This window comes from Zootermopsis nevadensis, unplaced genomic scaffold, assembly GCF_977971745.1.
Source record: "Zootermopsis nevadensis isolate Lab colony 2312 unplaced genomic scaffold, Znev_1.0 Znev_ptg000004l, whole genome shotgun sequence".
Taxonomy (NCBI): Eukaryota; Metazoa; Arthropoda; class Insecta; order Blattodea; family Termopsidae; genus Zootermopsis; species Zootermopsis nevadensis.
The window spans coordinates 6,738,734-6,755,281 of record NW_028259136.1 but is presented as its reverse complement, the minus strand read 5'-3'; the positions used below and the strand labels follow the sequence as shown (position 1 = coordinate 6,755,281).

Below are 16,548 nucleotides of genomic sequence, written 5' to 3'. Positions count from 1 at the left end.
TGGGCTATTTCATTAAATATACTGGGATAATAACCATCAAAGTCATAATTCACGTATGAAATTTTCCTGGCGTATTTATGGTATGGTACTTTCACTATTTTATGTGTAAGTGATTACAAAATTAATAGGAATTACTAGGAGTAACAACTTGTAGCGGAGCAACATGTGCGGGTGAGAATGAATCACAGAACACGCTGTTTTTTTATTCAGTCGTAGTATATTCTCTTGTTCGAGTAATATATTTGTTGTAACTTTCTGTGAAACATATGCTTTTCACTGTTAATTTTCGGGAGTTGTGTTTGTCCTCATCACCAACCATTACAAGTGTGTATAGTATTATATTGGCAAAGACACGTGGTTTGAATCTAGGGTGTAACGCTATCGGCAATTGTATACGAGGAATTTGTAAGTGACAATATGCATAATAATATTTTTTTCACTGAATGTACGCAAGTAACAAACGTGTCAAAACCTTTCATTCATAATGTAAGCTTCTGAGAATAACTACTGAACCTAAGGAATTGAGGTTATATTATTTCATTAATTCTATTGCAGATGTGAGCAACTTACAAGTAAAGGAATAAAGGATGCAAATGAAAATAGCACATACTCTTCGAAATCGAGTTTACGTCTATTTTTCAAGATGTAATATGAGCAGTTTTAACTACAAAAGTTGTATTGATGTTTCACCAGAAGTATCAAAGGCTTTAAGAAGTCACACCCCTGTAGTTGCATTGGAGTCCACAATAATCAGTCATGGAATGCCTTATCCTCAGAATCTTCAGACAGCTTTACAAGTTGAAGAAATTGTTCGAAACGAGGTAAAGGGTTATGAGATCACATTTTAGTTTTGAAGACATGTTTTACAGATGACATCACACTCCAGGTCATCATATCTTCATTTGTGGATTGCTTATTTGAGAACTCTGTCAATGTAGAAAGTGTTGAAAAAGCAGACAAGACAGTCTTATATGCATTTATGGAACTGAGACCATCAAACCTAAGTATTAGAGTGTTCAACCTGTGATGTTCCTTACTTCATAGAATCTTGAAATGAAATATTATTGTTATAATTTATTGTAGACATGCACAATTGTCCATTGTATGGTTTTGGGACTGCATTCTTTGACTTCAGATGATTGCTGAAAATATTAGTTTGTTAGGCCACATCAGATGATAATTATGAATGAATTTTATCTGAAACATATGTATTTTTTACTGGACTGAATGTGGCTTGTCATTTAGCATACTGGTTTTGTTGAAACTATTAAACTTTACATAGGGTGCTGTGCCAGCAACAGTAGCAATTGTCAAAGGTCGAATCAAAGTTGGCCTGAATCAGGAAATGCTGGCAGAGTTTGCTAGTTTGAAGACTCCTGTCGTGAAGACATCAAGAAGAGATTTTCCGTATGTACTCAGTAAGGTAGGTGAATAGCCCAATCACTTTATAATTTGCTCTATAATTTTTAAATTAAAGTATTATCAGAAACAGGAGATTGAAACTAATAATCTTTATGAAATATTATTAGGCTCATAATTTAGCCAAGAGAGCAGAGCATGTAGCATGCACAGGAGATGTATAATGAATGAACATTTTAGTATGACAATATGAAGAGAAGGGATTTCTTGAGTGACTTAGGCATTGATGGGAAGATAATATTAACATGGATTTAAAAGAAATGTGATGCAAGGTTGTTGACTGGATTAATCTGACCTATATTCCATAAAACATGGTGAGTTTCTTGAATAGCTAAGCAGCTGTTAGCTTCTCAGGAATTCTGCTTAATGTAGTTTGTTGTTTTCATACAAGGCCACTATTTTAGTAATTAACTTTGAGAGTACAATCTTTGCAGTTTGTATGACATAAATTTTATATTTTACCACTGGTTTGGGGCCACAGTTTACTCATTTAATTATTTTTGTAGAATAATATTTATTTCAGGCCATTTATTCCACTTCTTATATGTTTCTTTTTTCTTTCATTCAGGGTTTGAATGGTGGTACCACTGTTGCTGGTACGGTTATTGTATCAAGTGCAGTTGGAATTAAAGTTTTTGCCACAGGTATTATTTTGGTCAATGGTTCTCCATTAAATTATTGATATAATATTAATATAACTGTAAGAACTTACACTTCTCATATTGAAAGGATAACGACATCCATTGGAGTAGTAGAATGGGAAGCATATTCCTCATTGTAATGAGAGCTGTCCCTGTGAAATATAAATTTGAAAAAAATTATCTGTGGTCATAGTTATTACTCAAATTGAACAGTAAACGGTATGTAGCATTGAATAAACAGATCTCAATAAAAGAAGATCATAAGTTGGAGCTACTACGTTGATAATGGTGAAGTTAACCTGTAGAACTACACGGTTCTGCTTTCAAGGGGATTATCTGTGTTAATTAAAACTACTTGCCACCTGGTATGGAAATTATATCCAGTTTGGAGTTTTCTCTCTAATTTAATACATAAAGGAGTTTAATGTGAAGACGACTGTCATCAGGGATGCTGTTCCCTTATGTTGGTGATAAGCTTCTCTGAAATGTCAGTCAATTTCTACCCTACTACACTGCGCAACATCCCAGAAGGTAGTCATGTTCATACATACCGTTACCTTGGATGAAGGACTTATTGATGTCAGTATTTTGGGTTGTAACAACCGTGTGGAATTGTAGGTAGATGCCAACATTTTGGGAGATATTTTGGTTTTTCTTGTATTGTGTCACAATGCCCAGTAACATTGTGCCCTACGATGTTGGAATAATGTAGAGGATTCCATTACAGGTGGCCTAGGTGGGGTGCACCGAGGTGGTGAGAAGACGATGGATGTAAGTGCGGACCTTATGGAGCTGGGACGCAACCCTGTAGCTGTGGTATCCAGTGGTGTGAAATCTATTCTGGATATTGAAAGAACACTTGAGTACTTAGTAAGTTGTATGTAATTGAAGTTAGAAAAGCACATTATAACTTAGTACGACTTGAGGCCAAGACTGTAACAAGGAGTTTGGGTAGAACTCACAAAGGTCTACTTTCCTGCAGACTTCTGGTGTTAGCTCATTGAGCTAGTGCTGGACTTGTGGGTAGATGGCCATACGATCAAGTCTAAGTTGAGTCAAATTTTTTATTGCTTGAAGTTATATGTATGTTACAGACTATCATCATCATTATCATCTTTGTGTGGAGAAGTTATTACCGAAGTACAGATTTTGTCTGTGTTAAATTTTCTTGTAGAGATGTTTATAAATATGTTGCAGGAGACTCAAGGTGTTTGTGTAGTAACATTTGGTGAGAACAAAAATTTCCCATCTTTCTATACACCTCGGAGTGGTGTCGAGGCTCCGTATAACATTGAATCACCAGTTGAGGCAGCCTTGTTGATTGAAAAGCTGTTTGAACTGCACCTCAATTCTGGCATATTGCTGGCAGTTCCCATCCCAGACGCAGAGGCTATAGAAGGTAAAGGAAAAATTTATTGTCGTTCTACTGAGTAATACTGTAAGACAGGACGTTCATGAATTATAAATTGTGGTATGGTTCCAGATTAAAAACTACAGTTGATAATTAGTGAATTGTGTCACCTGCAAGCAGATAATATAATTAAAGTTTGCTAATATAATAACACAGTGATATAATGAGTTCTCGTATCCATATTGAAATTTTGATGTAAAGGATACTAAAGAGGATGCAATACATTGAGAACTTTTATAGCTCAGTTGCACTCAAATTGGCTGTGAACATAACTTGCTGATTCATTATGTATCGTTCCTATCTGCTGGTACTTGTTTCCTCAGGAGCAGTCTCACAGAGAATGCATATACATTTCGTGTATGTCAAAATAGGCCACAACTATCCCATTTCTCACAGAATATCTCCTTACTCCACTTGCCTCTATAAAATAATGGTATAAGATGATAATATTTTATGTTTAATTTTCACAACATTATTTTAATGTTTAAAAATCAGTTTTAATTCTTATTTCTATACTTCAGGAAATGAAATTGAGAAAGCCATTAGCACAGCAGTGAAGGAAGCGGAAGATCATGGTATCAAAGGAAAGGAAGTGACTCCATTTGTTCTTAACAGAGTGATTAGCCTCACAGGGGGAAGATCTCTTGAATCAAGTATCCTTTCGTATTGTTTATATTGTAGGAAGATGATAGAACAGTTCATTCCCTCTTCTTTCTTTGTCTTTCTACAGTTCTTTCTCCTCAGTTTTTTTCCATGTATTTCCTCTGGTATGTGATGTCTTTCTTAACCTGTTGTTCTGCATTTTCCTTTTCCTTTCATGTTTATAATCTTGTTTGGGATTCTGTCTTCATTTATTCTTAAATGTGGCCACACCATCTGATATTTGATCGTAACCTTGAAGATGTTAATCATGGTTTGCCACTGACAAGATGCCAAGACTAAAAAGACCATGATTACATGTCCATACTTTCTTACCCTGTTATAATCTCTAAATATGTTACATTTTTGTTCTCGAACTTTGAAGATTAATTTGATGTCCAGGATTGTGAATCTGTGGAGGCTGGCATTCAAAAACTTTGTTCCTGTGTAATAAAATTTGTCTGTGGATGAATTGGTAAAGAGGGACCTTCCAAACCTCATATTTTTGGTAGGATTTGAGATTCTCTGAGGCATCATGCTTCGGACCGGTGATACAGAATGTGCCCCGGTTTGAGTCTCGGGGAAAGAAATTTCTCATGAGATTTTCGACCGGTGTATGGGACTGGTGCCAACCCAGCATCATGAGGAAATTGGGGAGCTACAATGGGTAGCGTAATCCGGTCATGAAAACTAGCAATGGCTGGGGGTTTTTCGTGCTGACCACACGTCACCCTATATCTGGTTGGATGATCGTTCACCTCTGCTTAGGCATGTGAATGTGAGGCCAGCAGCCAGCTAGTCGGCTTAGGCTCTCAGAGGGCTGTTACGCCACAGGTTATTTATTTGAGGTTCTTGTAGTGTGTATGAACTTGGCTTTTTCAGGGGTGTGGTGCTATGCAATTGCCATGATGATGGAAGCAGAAATTACCTCTAAAATGTCTCTAAACTTTTGCCAGTCCAGAAGACGGCCATCCTCATGTTCTTGAACGGTTCCAACATTTTGAAACTACTTGCCTTTTCCTGTGTTACAAGTTGGACTGAAACTTAAAACAATTTAAGGAGTTAGAGCTCAACTTTCACAAAATGAAATGTTTTATGCTGGATTTTGTTCTCTGATCATATTTTTTTAAACATTGTGTTCTGTGTAGCCCACCAGTATTAAGAATTGGTTTGTTTCTTTAACGCTACACCAGACATTGCCCTAATTAAGAACAATGCTAAAGTTGGAGCCCAAGTTGCTTTGGAATTGGCAAAGAGACAAATGCATTCTTCAAAGTAAGTTCATTTTTGAGTTTTTATCGCATATTAAAGATTGTGGAAATTAACGGTGGCATCAGAACTGCAGTGCATACAACCAAGTGCACTGCTTTGTGTTAAAGTGTGTTGCGAAAGTAGTGATTTTGAATATTGGCTGAAGGTGATTGTCGTTGCATATTTCCCTCAGTCTTGCCAATCCTGATTATTTTTCTCCAAGTCAGAGTCATGCGGACACACTGGCAGCTTCAGCAATACAGTTGCTTGTAACGTGATGGCACTACTTATGAACCAGCTTCAGTACACACATCACGTGTACATAATTTATATTGCCTACAAGTGAGGTTCGCGGATGACAGGATGGTCTGCTTTGTAATAAAGTCCTCAACGGATAAGGAAATATTCTAGCTTCCAGTTTTTTCCATTATGTGCTAAATTGCTTAAAATATAACTTTCTAGAGCTCATATAGATCTTAGTACATTTTATTTAGGATAAAAATTATGTCAGCATAGTATTTTCTGTTTGTTTACTTCTTGACCCTGGTAAACTGCTAAATGTGAGGTTATATTAACTTTGTTTTACACTTTGTAGTTGTTAAAATGAATGAAATGACTGACATTTTCACTGATTTGAGATAAAACTGCCACATGAAAATATTACTTTTCCCATAGTAAAATGAAACATTTCTTTATATCTTGCTGAGTGGTATTTTCTTATGATGTGTAAATAATAATAAGGTTTTATTTGGCTGTGATCTGTTTTATGATTATCAACCCTGGTATCAAACAGTAAATACCTATTCCAGTTCATAAATGAACAGAATAAGTAAACAGTTACTGGTTATTAAATGAATCTTAATTTATTCAGAACACTGTAAAGTTGATTTCCTTGACATCACTTCTTTAATGTAAACTTTTTTAACCTTAAATCTCCAAAACTTTGACTCAGAGTCTAGCACTTATTTCAGTGTGTGGTACTTCTCATTTTGTTTTTCCATCCTTACAATTAATTTGCATTCTGTGATAAATGTCAACAAATATGCCAAAGATTCAGCGATAGTACGGAAAGTTTCTGATGTTTATAAAGTTATAAGTGATATAAACACACATGTGCCACAGACCAGGGATCTTCTACAGATAGCGTGAAATTTTATTTTTGTAAAGTTTCCATTGATCAGACAGTAATTCCAGAACAATAAAATGTGTTCTGAAAGAACATCTATTCTTTTCTCAAGGTGTGTTACTATCTGACCCACGCTAGATATGGTAATCTGCACAAACCAGTGGTAAATGATAAAACCTGGAAATGGTGGAGCAATCAACCACCAATGCAGATGCATCGAAAATGGTTTGGAAGTAGTTTTGTCAATGACTGAACAGAAGTAATAGTCAGAAGGTACTTACTGATGTGTACAACGACTTAAGTGATGCTTTGTGGCACATGCCATTACACCGAGTTACTTCCTGCCTTCCTGCACTTGCTTTTCCCATGACATGGCAATCCTGATGACAGTAGTCTGTCTTTTCAACATCCTGAGAATTGAACGTTTCTGTCTTCTGGGTTGTTGCTCTGTGTAGTCTGGTCGATGTTAACCAACGTTTCAGAGGTCATACTGCCTCCGTCATCAGGGCGATGGAATGTTGGTTAACATCGACCAGACTACACAGCGCAGCAACCCAGAAGACAGAAATCTTCATACTCACCATTGTGATAACCTCAAATCTTACATCCTGAGAATTAATACCTCTTTGACTAAAGAGTACAATTCCTTATTTTTGTCATCGTAATAACTTCATTATTCTGTGTGTACATTTATGTGCTTATGTAAGCGAATGAATATATTTATATTACACGTAAGATTACATAAAAGTTGTTATTTCTTTCTGATCCGATTAGACAGTTGTCATCTGAAGATGTTTTTCAATCATTGCATGCTGCATCAAGCGAGCGATGTGCGGCAAAATCGTCACCGGTAAGTTAAAGAATTAATGCATGGTTGTAAGTGTATTGTGTTATGTGTTAATATTTGTAGGTTTGTGGTTTATGCACGTACAATTTCTTAAGTTTTAATGTATTTGTAATTTTATTTTTTCAGAGGTTTGATATTCTAGTCAAGTAATGTGGTTGTAGAATATATATCAGTTGTAAGTAGTACAGTTTTATGTTGACATTTTTATTTTTCTGAGTTTTTATTTCTTGTATAGTTTAAATTTTTGTTATGTGCAAGTTGTCTGTATTGTCCATGTCTTATATCGAAAAAAATTGCTTCTTAATCAGAGTTATGGTTTAATTTTAGGTGCATTTTGAAAAGAAGAATTTGAATACCGCATTGTTTCATTATGTTCGTCCATCCACATGTAACAATACCCAAACTACCTGGTCATTTTTAATCAAACTTTGTATGGTGGACCTACACCAAGTTTTGTCGGACTCTTGATTTCAGTTCATTTTGGATCGTTATAAGGTCCTAAATGAACTTTTATGGGTATTATCTTTGTTTTATCGCAGGTTTTGATAAACTTGATGAATGGAACTCATATTACGTATGTACCAAGTGTTGTTATTCATATTATGACTTGTTCCATATCCTTTGCTAGTACTGTGATGGTACTGAGGAATGTAAGTAAATTCCGTTCTATTCGTGTTGTATACATTTTAGAAAGGACACCCTGTCATGATTCCAGACTGGAGATTTTTGAAGAAATCATTAATCGAATGACATTAAATCCATATATTATGCCTTTTCAGCAGTTTTCCATGGAAAATTGGATAGTTTGTGACAAATTCCAAACATCATGTTTCATCCTCCCATTTTAGCGCTTAATTCACATGTTCATTCTTATTCATATATTTATTCGTAGTTTATTTGAAGACACTCAGTATCTCAGACGAGATAGCATTGAATGAGATGATAGTGAATAATGAATTGGAATATGGAAGGAAGTGGTCATGGCCTAATTGATGGTACTATCCCAGTATTTGCTGGGGGGGACTGAGTTTTATTGTCATCATTAATTGCAGTACACGGTTATGGTAGAGTCCAATAGTGGGCTTTTGTGAACACGATGATGAACGTTTGGGTACCTTGCCAATACTAGAAATGGATTATTAAGCTTGGTTATTAGAGATAAAATAAACAGACATTTGTAAACTGCGAGATCCTGACATCTAGTGACAGTTTTCGAAACAAGGTTTTCGTAATCGATGTATTTAAAGGGTCGATTAATGATCGTGCGTTTAGAACAAAATCAAACTAAATCGACTTAGATAAGTTTGTCGCGTGCAGTGCTGTGATGAATGACTACAGTTTAGACCGATGGGGAGAATCCGAAAGTGGTGGACATTAATAGTGCTGGTGTGCAAGTATTTTTATTATGTGGTATTTAGTGGTTTGATGATTTATATTTGATTATGGTTATGTGGTATTCTGAAAGCCAGGGGATACGTCTATGTTCGTCCGGGTCAGACGGAAGGCTACTTACTACTTTATGGTAAGCCTATGATTATTTGTTGGAACTTAAGAGTACGTATGACGTTGTTAAAAGCTCAACGTAATGTAATATTTTGCGGGTTTTGTCCATTTTTATTGTATTAAGTAACGTTGGTCCCGTTTTCCATTGCAATGAAGAACCATTTCCCAGTTTTCCGCCGAAGAAGATCCACTGCGCTTGCGCCATATTATAACCGCGCCATAGCGCAACGTCCAAAAGATGAACTAGGGTGGTAAATTGTCAAGGGAAAAGTGGCACAAGGGACAGGAAAATCTTGCTTTGTTCTGGAGGGTGACTTATTTTCTATCATAGAAGTTGAAATATATGGACTGAACTTGTTCCTACAAACCAAGAAGCCGCTGTAACATTTCCTTTGATATTTCTCAACACATCAGACGTAGATGCAGTAAAATACTGATGATTGAACTAGCATTAACTGACAGTTTTACTCTCTTGTCAGTGATCACATGTCTAAACCATTGATATTTCGTTCTGTTGTTGTCCCAATTAAAATATTTTTAATTTTTAATTGTTAATATACCTCTTAAGTTCATAGTTTAGGACCGGAACTCGTCTAACTGGTCCTGCCCTGTAGTGACAAAGGATTTCAGATGGAGTTGGGGGGAGTTGTTGGAAAGTTCGTGATTGCACGAATGTTGTATTTGACATTGCCTGCTGTCTGCGGCATATTCCCTTATAGGGCTACACGATGTTTCAGAAGTTGGGTGTCCTTACTCCCCTCTGTCTGCTGTCGGGGCTAAGAACTCTTGGAAATATACGCCCACAAGTCTGCATGGCTTTACGTTTTAGGCCACCTTTGTTTCGATTTTGAATGTACTTCAGGCACGGATTTCTTTAAAACATTTATCTGTTATATAAAGCAATAAATTGGGTTGTGGTAGTCCTGGATAGCAAATTCATGTAGTCGGTGGGTGGGTAGGGGTTTCGTGACAAGTGACTACGTCAGACCGTTTTGCGTTTGTATATTTTATGAGAAGATCAAGGCAAAATTTCCGGAACCTCCAGAGACCGTAAATCGAAATACTTCAGGGCCCTATTAAAAAGAGGAAACAGTAACAATTTTAAAAGGTGCTTTGACTTGCATATTCTAAATTAATTTTCCTACCAGGTATCAGACTACTAATAATCGGTTTTAATTTTTGTAGTAATTCTTCTGTTCGCAGGATCTGGACAGTCACGAAATTCGTGTGATTGAAACGAGCGGACTAAAATAACAAGCTTAAATAATTTTATACAAAATATCTGGTTAGCGATTCCTTTCTGCCACTTCCACGAACAGGCTGACACAAATCACTTGGACCCCGACGAACTTTGATAGCGGAGTTATAAAGGGACATATTCGGTTCAAAGCGGAATAATTAAGTTTATCACTTATTAATAAATGGCATGGCAGTTAAAGTCTAGTGGCTACGACCTTGGCTCGTATGGTCTGGGTTTCGAATCTGGCGTGCGTAATAGGTGGGCCAAAAGTCCTTGAACAAAATAAAGATGTAATTAAAAATCACAGCGAACTGCAAAAATGTGTGACTTGTTTTGATAGGCAGACACACACGAGACACGTGATCTTATGTGTATGCATCCAGTAGTAACACAAAATGTGTTCCGTGTGCGGTTTAATTTTCATTCAGAATTAATTTTTTTTTCTAGAGATTTTGGCACACACTATATGTTGTAAGATTTTTCATCATAAATCCTCTACCTCGTCGAGCCTCGGTCTCATGAGGAATCTGCCAAGGGCAGTCCCTAAGTAAATAAACATTTGAGCTGGAGTAATCTGGGGTGTTTTTCCAATAGTTTTTAAACTGTAGGGCTATATTTTTTTTTTACTTACTCTTAAGATGGTATAGTTGCGTCATATTGTGAAGATATATATTTAATTATTAATTATTTCGATAAGGAACATCACATGATATTTTAATTATCTTAATTTTAAATTTTAAATTGTGATTAGACGGACAAGAATAATTAATTAAATATTACTTACTCTTGTTTGTGATCTATTTAACGATAATATCAATAACTCAGATGTTGTAGGCCAAATGATGGTTTAATTGGAAGGGATAAGGAAGGAAGCGATAGTGACCTGACATAATGTGATATTCTGGCATTTGCTTGGAGGAACTGAACACCATATATTAGGATAACCTGTTTCTGGTCTGAGATTTGAAACCGTAACCTCCCGAAACATGAAGTAATGGTGTTAACGATTCGGCCATATTCGATAATAATATCCATTTTATTGGTTTATTATTTTTATAATCTCTTTATGAACCTAATTTGTATTTGTTTGTAATGTTTCCAGCGATTAAATTTTGAGACATTACAAGTGTAGTACAAGGGACGACATCCTGTAATCTTGCAGCAATTTTCGCTGGTCACATATTGATTATTGACTCTAGCGGCGAAGGGAAGTGGATTTGGGCATTATTCAATAGTGCATTCTCCGGAACCAAACTCTCGCACACTTCGATACAATTGATCGACTATGACGCCTTATACTTGGTTATGAGAAAGATTAAGATGGCCGCTCGTCTTCAGGGTTGTAGCGTCGTGTAGTCTGGTTTGTTTACCGACGTTTCAGAGGCGTGTGGTTCTTCTATCATCAGAGCTGCATGATGCTATAACCCAGCAGATTGCACATCTTCATACTCGACCTTAAATCTCGCATGATAAAAATTAGTTTGACAGAAACATTCTGTTTAGTTGGCATGCCAATTGTTTCTCTGCGTTTGACAGCCACACTCTGAAGACCATTTATCCAGAAATACATAAAATTGAAACTGTTTAATAGGAGTTCAAATAAGCGTGACTTAATTAACCTTTGCCTCCTGTTTTATTTTATTTAGTGTTCTGTCTGACGACAGGTCCATATGAACAGGATCCTTCAATCCTTTTCTCGGACTGGGACCTGTTCATATACGTTCTTGGCAGATGATCCAGAAGTGGTTTGCCATTGCCTTCTTCTGTGTGTGAATGGAGTAATTGTTGGGATGCCACGGAGGAAAACTCCGTGTTGCCTAGACCACGGCCTTGCCCAACACAAGTTATAAATTCGGGCACCGCCGGGAATCGAACCCGAGACCCTAGGATTACAAGACCAGCGTTCTAATCGCTAGACCACCGTGAAGTCCTTTGTCTCCTATACAGGCTTAATTTGTTTTGCCACTGATGATGACCTCTAGAGGTCGAAACGCATTTGGTATTAATTGTCCTTCAAAGTGTAAACAGTTTTGTTTGTATGCATGATTTATAAAACTCCTGCCGTTCTGGATTCTAGGTCCGACCAAGTAAGGTAACAAGTAAAAGCATGGGTTTGAGTCAAAGTGTGGCTTTCATTAGTAATGTATGATAACAAGGGTTACTGTTATTAATATTGTTACTCATTCTTCGTTACAGATGAAAATTAATTGGGACACTACGTAACATGAGTCATGCAATACATGTTTAGAAATATACATTTATATAATAACTGTGAACTTCCCAGGCTTGAATCTCGCTGTTTCGATTACTTGCATATTACTTGAGACAAAGATTTCCAGTAATGTTTCCAGGCTTGGCAGCGGCGCTGGGATCGTTGTGTTCACTCCCAGGGGAACTACTTCGAGGGTGATGGATGAATTTAATACCTGAGATAAGTGTACGGGTTTTTATAGGCACAGTCTTGAAACTTTCCGATCGCACCTCGTATGGTGTCATTTACCATATTAGTAGGTTTACCCTTATTAATATATATATATATATAGAGCGTTTATGAATGAATCGGGGTCGGAGTCGAAGCCGGAGTCGGAGATTTTAGTACAGACTCCAGAGCCCTGGACAAGATGCATATTCTTAATGTCCTTTACGACATTCTTGCATGCATTCGCCCTCGCAATTTCATGTTACCATGGAGACTAATTTCCAGCTTTAGTTTGGTTGCGTAGACCAGGGACGAAAAGGGGTTTCAAAGACGAGCGATTTTTATGTGTGAATTCGGCGTTTGATTGCAGGTGAAATTTATTTTAAACACATGACTGCATACAATGGCTTGTGATTTGCGTGCACGCGAATTGGGAATTCATGTATCAGCTAAATCTGTATTATATAGCTGTGAACAAGAAATCACGAGAGTAGAGTCGGGAAATATGTGGGAGTAATACGTTTTCACTTGTTTCACAACCCTGAAGATGGATGCAGTTTTTTCTTCGAAACGTTGGCACACACTACGAGTCCATATAACAACCCAGAAGACCAACATCGACATCATCAGAGCCGTGAGCACCTCAAATATCATCCCTACAAACCATGTATATTGTTTCAAGTCAGTAAGAAATATGGCGACGGTGCGAAACATTGAGAAATTTATCGTACTGGTGCTCAGAATGTGTCTTATCCAAAATACAAAGCAATGATGATAAGAACAACACTGTAATTAAAGCAGGCTATTTAGAGCAGGAAGGAACATAAAGTACCGACACTGCATGCCAACCCATCAGCTGACTACGTTTTATTTTTGGATTTTAAAGTTACATTACCTAAATAAAACATTAAAAGAGAATTTTAGCACTGGACGTCTGTGCTGTACGAAAGTAGACTTTGTGCGATCCGCTTGGAACTCCCTGTGAAAGGTTTTAATAAAGTCAGGCATCGTATTTAGACAAGTTGTAAACAGACTCTTCAAATTTTTAATTTTATACAAAACGCCTATGCCATTTTAATTCTACAAAACGTCTAGCTTATTGAGGAGCCAGTTATAACTGCATGCAGACACCACAGCCGTCACATGTTAGCAGGTGGGTTGCGAGTTACGTGGAACAACCTGTACTTTTACGAACCATAACAAACAGCCCACGAATAGACCTACTTGAAACTGGGTGTAATAGAGCAGTGGTATTCAACCGGGGGTACGCGAAGACATCTTAGGGGGTACGTGAAATTTAAAAAAAATTATTTTATGATAAACACTAAATAATGAGTAATGTAATTTATTTAATTTATTTTAGATGTAGATTATATACTATGTATAACTTGAATTATACACCAACAACTTTGGGGGTACAAAGTTGAAGAGAAATTACATCTGGGGGTACGCGAAGACATCTTAGGGGGTACGTGAAATTATAAAAAAATATATATTATTTTATGATAAACACTGAATAATCAGTAATGTAATTTATTTAATTTATTTCAGATGTAGATTATATACTATGTATAACTTGAATTATACATCAACAAATTTGGGGGTACAAAGTTGAAGAGAAATTGTATCTGGGGGTACGCGAACAAAAAAGGTTGAATACCACTGTAATAGAGCGTGTGGCTGTGCAGAGAAGATGAACTGACAAAGACAGGGCTACAACGTATGCCTGCATAGAGTATCTAATGAATCATAAATGTAGTGTATTCTCTCGGAAAGCAAAAATGCAATGACGATACGTCATTATTAACGAAATGGTACAGTGCATTGCTTGAGCTGACAGGGACTCGTGTGAAGATGAAATAAACTTTTGTTATGAAACCGGAAAGCTCATTACCGCGATCATAAAAGTCCTCAATCAGGCAACATCTAAGTCAGTTTAATTTAGTCCACACCATTCATCCCAATTTATCTAAAAAAAATAATTTAATAAGCCATCCTATCTTTGGCTAGGTCTCGCAAATTATCCTTGCCTTGACTTTTCCCGAATAAAACTGAGTACAGGTAGGACTCGGTTTACGCCGGGGCTAGATTCCTGATATTTCCGGCGTAAAATGAAGCGGCGTAAATTGAAGTAAAAATATAGTGGGAAAATATGTAAATAAATTAGGCTCCGTTCCAAGATTTTCAGTAATCAACACAAAATACTTGAAAAATGTTTTATTCTATGAAATTTGCGTATTGAAAATTGTATAATATTTAAGAAAAAGAAAGACAATTTACTATGTGATGTATTAATGTGTGCATTCATTTAATCCGTCTGGTCGCTCTGCTTTAATATTCGTTAAGTACGTTTTAACGTGACGCAATGTTGTCTGCTTGTTGTAATAAACAGAGGTGCATGATTTGTCAGAAATCCATTGACACGGGTTGCCATGCAATTTCTGGTGAGAGCATCTGAACAAGCGTAGCAGGTGGATGAATCCAGTCATCATCACAGTGGACGACGTGTATTTCAAGTGGATGCTTTCACGTGACGTACTCTTGTGCACCATGAGGCTTGCCAGTCATTCCGAAACCCCAGTGTCTCATTGCCCTTCGTAAGATTCTCATTTGTAAGCCAAGAAACTCAAGGCGTTTTGTCTACTGGACCTCGATACGTCCCATCCGTTAAAAGACTCAAATAGTAAGTCGTCCCTAATTTTATCTTCGTAAACATCTTACCACTAAACGTTGCACTGAAACATGTTTATCCTGTACTGTCGGCGACTGTAATCTTGAGACTTGCGGGGAGAGGAAGTGGGGTGAAGGGGGAAAGACAGCGTCTGCCTTTAACGCTTCGGACTTCCTGCATTCTTCCAAGTCTTAAGATTACAGTCATGGACTGTAATTGGCCTTGTTTGGCTGCTGTCAGGCACATTAGTTATTATTATTATTATTATTGTTGTTGTTGTTGTTGTAGTTGTTGTTTAGGCCACGAAGCACGGAAGTACCACAAATAACTAGTTTTAAATAATTTTATGCTTGTAAAATTGAACCAACAGCCACGGTGGTCTAGCGGTTAGAACGCTGGGGTCTCGGGTTCGATTCCCGACGGTGCCTGAATTTGTAACTTGTGTTGGGCAAGGCCGTGGTCTAGGCAACACGGAGTTTTCCTCCGTGGCATCCCAACAATTACTCCATTCACACACAGAAGAAGGCAATGGCAAACCACTTCTGGATCATCTGCCAAGAACGTATATGAACAGGTCCCAGTCCGAGAAAAGGATGGAAGGATCCTGTTCATATGGACCTGTCGTCAGGCAGAACACTAAATAAAATAAATAATAAATATCTAATACATTCAGAGACACGGTGTGTATAATGCATCCTAATGGTCATCCAATGTCTTCAGTGTTTGGTAGATGCAATTGAACATCGTATTGTCTTCGTTCATGACATGACTTATATTATCTTAACCTTAAAATTAAGGGCGTCAAGTCTTGTCAATCTGGCATGCAGAAGAAAACAAAACTGCCCTGTTAGTCACAGTGGGCGCTTATTATCAGGCAAAAATCCGGTACGATTTCAAACGGAGGGAATTTTTGCCATTTCTGAGAATTCCAATTACATTCCTCGGTCATTGAATCAAATGATGAGGAAACGGACGGACAGACATATGAAGCTCATTAGCAGCATTACGGGAACACTAAAACAGAGATAGGATACGTTTGGTTTCTGTTAGAAAGAATAATTAGAAGTGTTTTAGAGGAGAACGGACGAAGACAGATACAGCTCATCGACCGGGAACTAATTAATGGCTGAATGGAAATATAAAGGCAGTTCGTCGTTCCCTCACAGCAGCGAGAAATGCTAGTCAGATGGAGAACCCTGATAAAGCAAGAAATTCAGCGGTAACAATTCCCAACTCGAACTTCAAACAAAACACTCTCGAACTTCTATATCTGGAATAAATGTACCACTGAATCAGTAGTAAAGTTACGTTCAAGAGGTAGCAGTTTATTAACTCTGTGAAGCCGGCCGACTGATTGTATTATCTGATAAAGGCGGTTCAA

At 37.2% G+C, this 16,548-nt stretch overlaps 1 protein-coding gene across 5 annotated transcripts in view; it reads left to right on the top strand.

Annotated features, from left to right (window-relative positions):
• Positions 1-38: 38 nt before the first annotated feature.
• LOC110828757 (uncharacterized) overlaps positions 39-16,548 on the top strand; it is a 161,582-nt gene continuing 145,072 nt past the window's right edge. For 3 of the 5 annotated variants that reach the window (XM_022061756.2, XM_087342704.1, XM_022061757.2), the window contains exons 1-9: positions 163-405; positions 556-821; positions 1,283-1,423; positions 1,988-2,063; positions 2,788-2,930; positions 3,258-3,459; positions 3,993-4,124; positions 5,304-5,385; positions 7,262-7,337. In XM_022061756.2, coding sequence (XP_021917448.1) covers positions 588-821; positions 1,283-1,423; positions 1,988-2,063; positions 2,788-2,930; positions 3,258-3,459; positions 3,993-4,124; positions 5,304-5,385; positions 7,262-7,337 — 1,086 coding nt within the window. In that variant the 5' untranslated portion in view covers positions 163-405; positions 556-587. Of the gene's footprint in view, positions 406-555; positions 822-1,282; positions 1,424-1,987; positions 2,064-2,787; positions 2,931-3,257; positions 3,460-3,992; positions 4,125-5,303; positions 5,386-7,261; positions 7,338-16,548 lie in introns of all 5 variants that reach the window. The other 2 variants (XM_087342702.1, XM_087342701.1) reach the window with 2 other exon arrangements.